The 9,129-nt window shown below is 50.7% G+C and overlaps 4 protein-coding genes across 4 annotated transcripts; 3 read left to right on the forward strand and 1 right to left on the reverse strand.

The window, feature by feature from the left end:
• Positions 1 to 1,178: 1,178 nt before the first annotated feature.
• On the forward strand, positions 1,179 to 3,792 carry PFICI_14492 (beta-glucosidase G; the record flags this gene model as incomplete). The annotated part of the gene is made up of 4 exons (XM_007843073.1): positions 1,179 to 1,353; positions 1,407 to 1,768; positions 1,826 to 2,396; positions 2,453 to 3,792. 4 exons carry the CDS (start codon positions 1,179 to 1,181, stop codon positions 3,790 to 3,792), a joined length of 2,448 nt encoding a protein of 815 aa, XP_007841264.1.
• Positions 3,793 to 4,195: 403 nt separating this feature from the next.
• PFICI_14493 (uncharacterized protein) lies at positions 4,196 to 5,110 on the reverse strand (the record flags this gene model as incomplete). Its single annotated transcript, XM_007843074.1, has 3 exons — positions 4,196 to 4,297; positions 4,371 to 4,938; positions 5,007 to 5,110. 3 exons carry the CDS (start codon positions 5,108 to 5,110, stop codon positions 4,196 to 4,198), a joined length of 774 nt encoding a protein of 257 aa, XP_007841265.1.
• An 800-nt stretch (positions 5,111 to 5,910) lies between these two features.
• Positions 5,911 to 6,978, forward strand: PFICI_14494 (uncharacterized protein; the record flags this gene model as incomplete). Its single annotated transcript, XM_007843075.1, has 2 exons — positions 5,911 to 6,733; positions 6,794 to 6,978. The coding sequence occupies 2 exons, from the start codon at positions 5,911 to 5,913 to the stop codon at positions 6,976 to 6,978; spliced, it is 1,008 nt and encodes a 335-aa protein (XP_007841266.1).
• Positions 6,979 to 7,624: 646 nt separating this feature from the next.
• Positions 7,625 to 8,302, forward strand: PFICI_14495 (uncharacterized protein; the record flags this gene model as incomplete). Its single annotated transcript, XM_007843076.1, has 2 exons — positions 7,625 to 7,756; positions 7,898 to 8,302. 2 exons carry the CDS (start codon positions 7,625 to 7,627, stop codon positions 8,300 to 8,302), a joined length of 537 nt encoding a protein of 178 aa, XP_007841267.1.
• Positions 8,303 to 9,129: the final 827 nt, after the last annotated feature.

Genomic DNA, 9,129 nt, shown 5'->3' on the forward strand with positions numbered 1-9,129 from the left:
TATGATCGAACTTGAGAAGACGATGCCGGACAGAATCTCGGTCAAATATCCATGAGCTCCAGTGCATTCCCCCGTTAATCCACTCAATAACATGTTCGACAACATTATCGAGGGGATTGGGGTTGACCATATTGGTATGGGGTCTTGAAGTCTGGGGGTCCGTGGTAGGGCCGAGAACAAGCATTTTGCGGCCCGCATTTGACTTCGATTCGACTTTCCGATTGGCTACCCTACCCCTATGTCCGCAGGTTCTTGTCATCCGATATCCGAATGACGTCGCTACGTCGGGAAAACTTCGTCTCATCACGGGCAGAAGCACGAGAAGTCAGCAATTTCCGGCTCCATCAGCCCATATCATCGTATCGTGACAGTCACAATATTTTTGCTGTTCATGGAACCTTGGCCGTGGGCGGTCAACTACTCCTACATTGTACTATGGCTAGTACGAGGCTCTTGCTCCGGGAAACTCCATTCAGGATGACGTACGCTAACATTATTTTCGGAGTTTCCGGAATAGTGGTTCAAGCCAAGTTGTTTTGTTCATCTTCTCTAACTGTTGCAACCAAAGTTGTGATCCCTATCTTCTCGATTCGCAGCAAAGAAGTTGAAGATATAGACACCGAAAATAAAACAATCTTGTTCAACACAGGCTGTAACATACGTTAGAGGTCTATAACGAAGTCTCAATTTGTACGACATGGCGCGAGCATGCATGGAATAAACTGCTGGAGCATTGGATCCATGGCCTGAGCGATTCCGCGTCTCGCGGCACGACACTTGGAAAATAATCGGGATCCGCTGGAGTTGCGTGAAGCTGGAGATCTGCGGGCGTGCCCCGGATTTCTATCGCTCTGGTTCGTAAAGTCGGCCCTATTCACACGCGGGCTAGGATCCGATGTGTGGGGCCCGGTATCCCTCGAGTCTTTCCAGAAGAGCCGCCTTGAAAGTTGACCAAAAGTCGTCACGCGCGAGCATGGAAGAAGAGACAAAATGTGAGGCCGCAATGGTATCATAGTGGAGTGCCCGAAATGTACGCATCGAGGTGGTGCTTCGTAGAATGGACAGAGCTCGGCCGAGATGTTTGCGCATGACTCTCTATATAAGACAAGGCGTGGTGTTGGTCTGTGAATGCTGGCGAGTAGGAACCAGTGCGACCAGTCTCCCGTCCCAGACACAACATGATGAGAACCGTAGCAAATGCGTTGGTTGCCTCGGGGCTGCTTCTAGCTCCTGCGGCTGCCGATTCTTGCCAGACACCCATCAACCATCCAGGCACCGCTTTCAGTAATGTCCAACCTCTGAATACTACTATCCTGGACCCCTACGGTCACTCACCGGCTGTATATCCATCACGTGAGTGCACTCCATAGCCTTTTTGCTTTGGAAATTTGCTGATCAGTCAACAGCAAACACAACCGGAATTGGAGGATGGGAAGAGGCAATGGCCAAGGCCAAGGCCTTCACAGCCCAACTCACCCTTGAGGAGAAGGCGTGGATGGTGACTGGCCAACCTGGCCCCTGCGTGGGCAACGTACTCCCCATTCCTCGCCTCAACTTTAGTGGCTTGTGTCTGCAGAACGGTCCTCAGGGAATCGAGGAAGGCACTTACTCGAGTGTCTTTGTCAGCGGAGTATCAGCTGCGGCTAGTTGGGACCGAAAGCTCATCTACGACCGCGCCTATGCAATTGCTGAAGAGCACAAAGCCAAGGGAACACATGTGATCCTAGGTCCCGTCGCTGGGCCTCTTGGCCGCAGCGCATACAATGGTGTAAGTGGAATCTCCAATATTATGAAACGTGGAACAATGACTAATACTTTGATACAGAGATCCTGGGAAGGCTTCGCTGCGGACCCCTACTTGACCGGTGTATGTATGGAGGAGACCATCATTGGCTTCCAGGATGCCGGCGTGCAAGCCAATGCAAAGCACTTTATCGGCAACGAACAGGAGACTCAGCGTAACCCAACCTTCGACCCCAACGCCAACGCCACGACGTACATCCAGGACTCAGTCTCGTCCAACATTGATGATCGAACAGTCCATGAAATCTACATGTGGCCATTTGCCAACGCTGTGCGCAGTGGCGCCGCTTCCTTCATGTGCTCGTACAACCGTCTTAATGGCTCTCACTCTTGCCAGAACTCGTGGGCGCTCAACCATCTCTTGAAGACCGAGCTCGGCTTCCAAGGATATGTGATGTCGGATTGGGGCGCCACTCACAGTGGAGTCGCATCCATTGAGAGCGGCATGGATATGACCATGCCCGGTGGCTTCACCTTGTACGGTGAGATGTGGACGGAGGGTTCTTACTTTGGCAAGAATCTGACTGCCGCTGTTGAGAATGGCACTGTCGATATGTCGCGTCTGGATGACATGGTCATTCGTACAATGACACGTAGGTTCTCCATCATGGAACCGCTTTTGAAATTTATCTTACTGATTGTCTATCAGCATACTACCTTCTTGGCCAAGACCAAGACTATCCCAGTGTCGATTCATCCGTTGGCCCTCTAAATGTCGACTCCCCTCCCGACACATGGCTATACGATTGGACCTTTACGGGAACTAGCAACCGGGACGTCCGCGGTAACCACAGCGTCTTGATCCGCCAGCACGGCGCTGAATCGACGGTTCTTCTCAAGAACGAGAATGGAGCACTTCCTTTGAATGCACCCAAGAGCATCGCCGTTTTTGGAAACGATGCTGGTCCTATTACCCAGGGCGCATATAACAATGTAAACTACGAGTACGGTGTGCTGCCCAACGCAGGTGGCTCTGGAACTTGCCGCTTCAGCTCCTTGTCGAACCCCTTGGACGCCATCACCAGACGTGCTGAGCAAGATGGAGCTCTGGTTCAGTCCTGGCTCAACAACACTCTTCTCACTACCACGGCGCTTCCAGATCTCTGGATCGGTCAGTTGCCTGATGTCTGTCTCGTTTTCCTCAAGTCGTGGGCCGAGGAAAACAAGGATCGGGACTCTTTGGACTTGGATTGGAACGGCAGTGCCGTAGTAGAGGCTGTGGCCACCTACTGCAACAATACAGTTGTAGTCACGCACTCCAACGGTATCAACGTGTTGCCATTCGCCGACCATCCCAACGTCACCGCCATCCTGGCCGCACACTACCCTGGTGAGCAGGCTGGCAATGCTATTGTCGACCTTTTGTATGGTAAGGTCAACCCATCGGCCAAGTTGCCTTATGTGATGGCATACAATGAGTCAGACTACAACGCACCCGTGACTACAGCTGTCCAGACCAACGGTACTTACGACTGGCAGAGCTGGTTTGACGAGCGTCTCGAGGTTGGTTACCGCCACTTTGATGCCAACGATATTACTCCGCGCTACGAATTCGGATTCGGTCTGAGCTACACCACCTTTAGCCTGAGTGGACTGTCGGGCAACTCATCGGCAAGCAACTTGACCGCTCTGCCCCCAGCCCGCGACACCATGCCTGGTGGCAACCCGGCCTTGTGGGAGACGGTGTACACCATCAAGGCCGACGTGACAAACACTGGTGGTGTGGCCGGCTATGCCGTGCCCCAGCTGTATGCCGGCTTCCCCGACTCTACGCCTGAGGGCACGCCGCCTAGCCAGTTGCGTGGTTTCGACAAGATTTGGCTCGAGGCAGGCGAAACCAAGACAGTTACTTTTGACTTGATGCGTCGCGATGTGAGCTACTGGGATATCGTAGCTCAAGATTGGCGCATTCCATCTGGTGCATTTACTTTCAATGCCGGCTTCAGCAGTCGCGACTTTTGGGCAAACAGCACTGTTGTCCTGCTCTAGGACACTGTCAGAAGACTAATGTATATACTAGGCTGCCAGATGAGCTGACAGCCTATGAAATAACGAAGGCATGAACCTCAATCTAATTCAATAATTGTATGTTGATGAACCCACTCGCGACCATAAGGCGTAGTTGGATGCCTGAAGACACTTGTCACTTCTTGTGAGTCAAATCGACGTATATCATACATGATGGTAAGGTGGTCTTAATTTAACGATACTGGACTAAATACGAACAAACACTAGTTTGACATTCCACTCAACTCTCCCATCATGCATTTGAAATTAGTGAATTGTCGTCGAAGGAGTAATAGTCAATTGGAAGTGGGTTGAGAGCTCGCACTACATAAGCCATGCCCAGAATTCGACCATCCTGCCACACATGCTGCATTGTGCGAGTGAATTAAGCAGTGAAGTGTCTGGCCTTCTTGGCAGCGGTGCCCTTGAAGACTGCAGGGCCGGGAACTGTATAGGTCTGTGAGATGGTGTGGTCGTTGATCGCCACCTAAACGCCATTCAATTAGTAAAATGCACTTTGTCTTACCCTTGAGAATACTTGACGATGTCTAGGGACTCACGCTGATGTTGGGGTCAGTTTGCTTGCAGTAGCCTGGGATCGCCGCCTTCTGGCTGGCACTTGGCTGCGCTGTACCAGATCCAGTCACTGTGATCTGAGCACACTCGGCATACCACTGGGGTGCCTTGGCTTGGTGCAAGGCAATCAGCTCATGACGGATGAGATAGTTGCCCGCAGCCAGGCCGGCTGGGATGGTGCTGGTCCAGCCCTTGTTGCCACCGACCAGCTTGGCAATGTCCCAGCCGCTCGGCGTCTCGGTGTCGAGGAACACGGTCTTTCCGTCGCCGTGGAAGCCGGCCTCGTCAATCTTGAACCAGTTGGACCCGCTACCGTCGCAGGACGAAAAGTCGCCGGCGCACTTGTACATCCACACAATGATGGGTCCCTGGGCGTGTGTCCACTGGCCCCAGATGGCCTCGACGCTATCGCCGGGCTTGACGCTTGCTGACAAGGCGGCGGAAGTGCCGCCGTTGCAGCGGAGCTTGCTGTCCGTGGCGGTTGTGACTGGATTGTAGTCTGGCCACTGGCGTTGGATCACGGGGTTTGAGTTGGGAGAAAAGCCCTGATATCTTGCAATTGCAATTGGACATGTTAGATACTGGAGTAATGGGGGAGAGCATTGTAGGACTTGAATTACCCTGGGTATGTTGTACCTCCAATCACGTAACTAGTGACGGCACCGTGAGCAGCTGCCTCTGCGGCGAGCAGTGCTAGAGTGGTGAAGCCAGTGGCGAACAACATGGCGACTTGATATGTAAAGTAATGAATAGAAAAGAGATGAAATGAACCCTACAGTACGGCGAGAGACAGCGACTCGAAGCTACTTGGTATTTCACTGGCGCAGATTACACGCTCGTGTGGAATTTTTGACGAGATGCTAGCCTTTAATACCGGTGCCCTTGAGCAATTAATCTATGCATTCGGGCCTGCTTTCCCACCCTTTCACTGATATTCAAGATCATATTGTAACCATAATCATTTGACCATTGGCTCTAGTACATGGTTGATGCTAACTTCGGGCGGGACTGAGCGCGTGATGAGTTTACCCGGATAGGTTCCAATCGACAAGAGTCCGGTTATTATGCTGGTCCAATGCAAAGCCGCAATATCATCTTCCGTCTGCCAAGAACGAATAATATCTTGCGGAGCGTCTTAGCACACTCTAATTTGGACGACCCTTGTGATCTATATCTAGATTGCAAGTCTGGGCAAGAGTTCCGGAGAATACCTCTTCTGGGAGTACTTTACATACGGCAACTATGCTTGGCGGATGTTCGGGAATTTATCTTATAAAGCCAGTTCGCCCGTACCGTTGTAATCTATCACGCACAGCCTGCATGATTCAAGGATAGTATAACCTTGACGTCACTACGGCAATTGAGATAATGATTTGAAGCTTAGACGGGCAAGTATTGACAAGCGGCACACTCCTTGGTTAACGTACCGAATAAATTCTAATACAATACGAGGGACTTTTACTCTCTTCCTGAGTACTTTCAATTCATACTCTTCTTTGCTGAGGCATATCGAGATTGCTAAACATGTTTTCAAAACTGATTTATGTAAGCCTGATCAAGGCTCTGATGCTGCGCCCAGTTATAGCTCAGAGCTCAGAGCAGCATCCCTCGCTCCCAACATGGAGGTGCACTACCTCGGGCGGCTGCGTGCAACAAAACACTTCTGTCGTTCTAGACAAGGATTCCAAGTATGCTCAAGGAACTGCAGGCTCGAGGACAGCGGCAGACTATGCGGCCATGGGCGTCTCAACCTCGGGCAACGCCGTGACTCTATACCACTACGTCAAATCGGGCAGCACGCTCAACCCAGCTTCTCCTCGCATCTACTTGCAAGATGCTGACAACAAATACGTTATGATGAACCTCCTCAATCAGGAGTTATCCGTAGACGTTGACTTTTCGGCCGTTCCCTGTGGGGAGAATGGAGCTTTTTACCTCTCCGAGATGAAGGCCGACGGTGGCGGTTCCTCTGGCGGTGCCGGAGCCGGTCAGGGCTACTGCGACGCTCAATGCCAGGGCTACTGTTGCAGTGAAATGGACGTCCTCGAGGCCAACGCCAAGGCGACGGCCATGACGCCGCACCCGTGCAGCGGAAATAATTGCGACAAGAGCGGATGCGGGTACAATCCCTACGCAAGTGGCCAGCACAGCCTTTGGGCCACTGGCGGCACCGTCGACACGAGCAAGCCGTTCACGGTGGTGACGCAGTTTGCGGGCAGCAGTACATTGACGCAAATTACGCGCCTCTATATTCAGAATGGCAAGCAAGTCAATGGTGGAACCATCTCCAGCTGCAACGATGGCACCGGTGGGCTTGCAGGTATGGGACAAGCCTTGGGCCGAGGCAGTAAGTCGTACAAGTCCGCTCAAGGCCGCAACGCGTGAAGATTGCTGACAAGAACCACAGTGGTCCTGGCCATGAGCATCTGGAATGATGCCGCGCAGCAAATGGCATGGCTAGACGCCGGCAGCAACGGCCCTTGCAATGTTGCAGACAGCACACCTGCGTACATTCAGTCTAACCATCCTGATACACATGTCGTCTTTTCCAATATTCGCTGGGGCGACATTGGGTCGACTACTAAAAACTAAAAATGCGCGTTTGTTATGTCTATCCCCCGTAAAAGAAATTTGCGATGGCGATGGAAAAGTGATCCCAATCACCTCGATCATGCAAATACACGTTTATGCGTTTCATCATGTATGTCGTGCGAGGAAGATCATTCAAGAAGAGATCGGCATTTATGTACTGAGAATTCTGCACTTGCGGGTCTGGTTGTAGCATATCTTTCAAGCGTCCTCTGTTCCAAACGTACCAGCTCTTCATATACGTGCTGTCCTTTAACTGCATCTTTCCATGTTGATAGACAGGCCATGAGATTTTCGGTTCCATGCATACCAACGTCAAGCCGGATCCAGGCAGGGCGGATGCGGCTGGCAACATGAGCTCCATATATTTCGTTTACCACTGGCTGTAAGGTGGCCGATACAATACTTATAACTACACCCGTACAGTATGTCCGAAATGGGAGGGTTGTACATCGTAGCATGTGGTACAAGCGACAGATTCAAGACTCTTTCATGTGTCGTCCTGTACGACAGCTTTCAATGGCGCTTCTTGATTTTCCCCTTCTCTTCTTTTATATCTTCAGGAAGCAGGGTTCTCGCAATATCTACACCTAGTAATTTTCCAGGTTCGTTCTTCAGAATCTCCTGTGATATAGACTCGCCGCCAAACATGCAGACCAACGTGCTTTTGGGCCTACCATTAGCACTGACAGGCATCAGCATAATTATGGTTTCTCTTCGCCTATATGTGCGCAGGGCCGGTAAACTTGGTTGGGAAGATTGGATAATGCTATTAGCACTGGTAAGTTTACAATCAGAATGATCCTGAAAGCCTCGCAGTCTCTCAACGATCCATGGAAAGTGGTTACAATCAAGGACATAAGACTGGGATTGAGAAATAGAATGTGAGACCGTATATGTGCTGACACACAAATTTCCAAAGATATTCCAGGTCATCAGGCGGACGCTCGCAACATTATCAACGATGTACGAGCTTCGGAACGCGCCAACAGACCAGGAGTTTGATATTGACTTTCAAAATGATCTCAAGTACAACTTTCTAAGCATTCCTTTCGAAGCGACAGTCTCGATCCTAGCGAGACTTTCCATTGTTATACTTTTGATCCGCCTATTTTCTGTGCATATCTGGTACCGACGGCTTTTGATCAGTCTCCTCGCTGTGGCATCTCTGCTCACTATCACTGTGGTGCCGGTCACATTCTTCCAGATAAGCCCAGCCGAAGCGCTGTGGGAAGTGGATCTACCGTACGAACGTCGCTGGGGCCCAAATGTCTCAGTATACTGGGCCATTATCACTCAATGTTGGTACTTTTCACACAAATCATAAAATGCTTGTGATAACTGACTCCTGCTCGAGCCGCCCACAGCCTTCTGGATCTAGCTTCTGTGATTATCCCCGTGCTTCTTTCTTGGAGATTGTGAGTATTGACCTATTCTTTGGTCCATTCAAATTGGCCCATCACATGATGTCATGATTTTCTCGTGTCTATGATTCCTAATTGGATGCAGAATGAAGCAGCCATCACAGAGGGTCGGGCTGTTGATAATTATAGTATTATGCTTGGTTGCCATGACCATGTCTGTACTAAGAACAGTTTGGATCATCGGGTGGAACTACGAGTACCTCGGCGACGGGACGTCCTCGAAAGTTTATAGCAGCAATGGCGTCCAGGCACTCGGTTTAGTAGAAGGCGATATGCTCATCACTTTGGGCTGCATTGCGACGCTATGTGGTGCCATGAGATCAGGTTTTCAAAGGTTTCACTTATGGCTTTGTAAGAAGATGACAATGAGAAGAGAAAAGACGAGATCATCGACAATTCTTCCAAGCGACAAAGTCCCGAGGCTGTGTCTCGATCTGGATCTGGAATCATGTAACTTGGGCAATGCTCACCCACAGCGCCAAGTGGAAGTCTCTGCATTTGTCGTTCATGCCAAGACTGGCGGGGAACACTATGATCATGGACAATAAAAGTCTGGCATCATACTTTTGACCTGGACTCTATTGTTATCTTGGCAGTTCCCAAAGCAAGCCAATTTCATTCCTCGCTTCTGCCTCGGGACGAGAACTGTATGATTGCGTTGTGTCCATTGGGAGCATGTCAGCAGTAGAGAATATCGGGATTAGCTAGCAACTCGTCTGATCCCCCCCCC

This window comes from Pestalotiopsis fici (genome assembly GCF_000516985.1).
Source record: "Pestalotiopsis fici W106-1 unplaced genomic scaffold PFICI_Scf_13, whole genome shotgun sequence".
NCBI classification, from domain to species: domain Eukaryota; kingdom Fungi; phylum Ascomycota; class Sordariomycetes; order Amphisphaeriales; family Sporocadaceae; genus Pestalotiopsis; species Pestalotiopsis fici.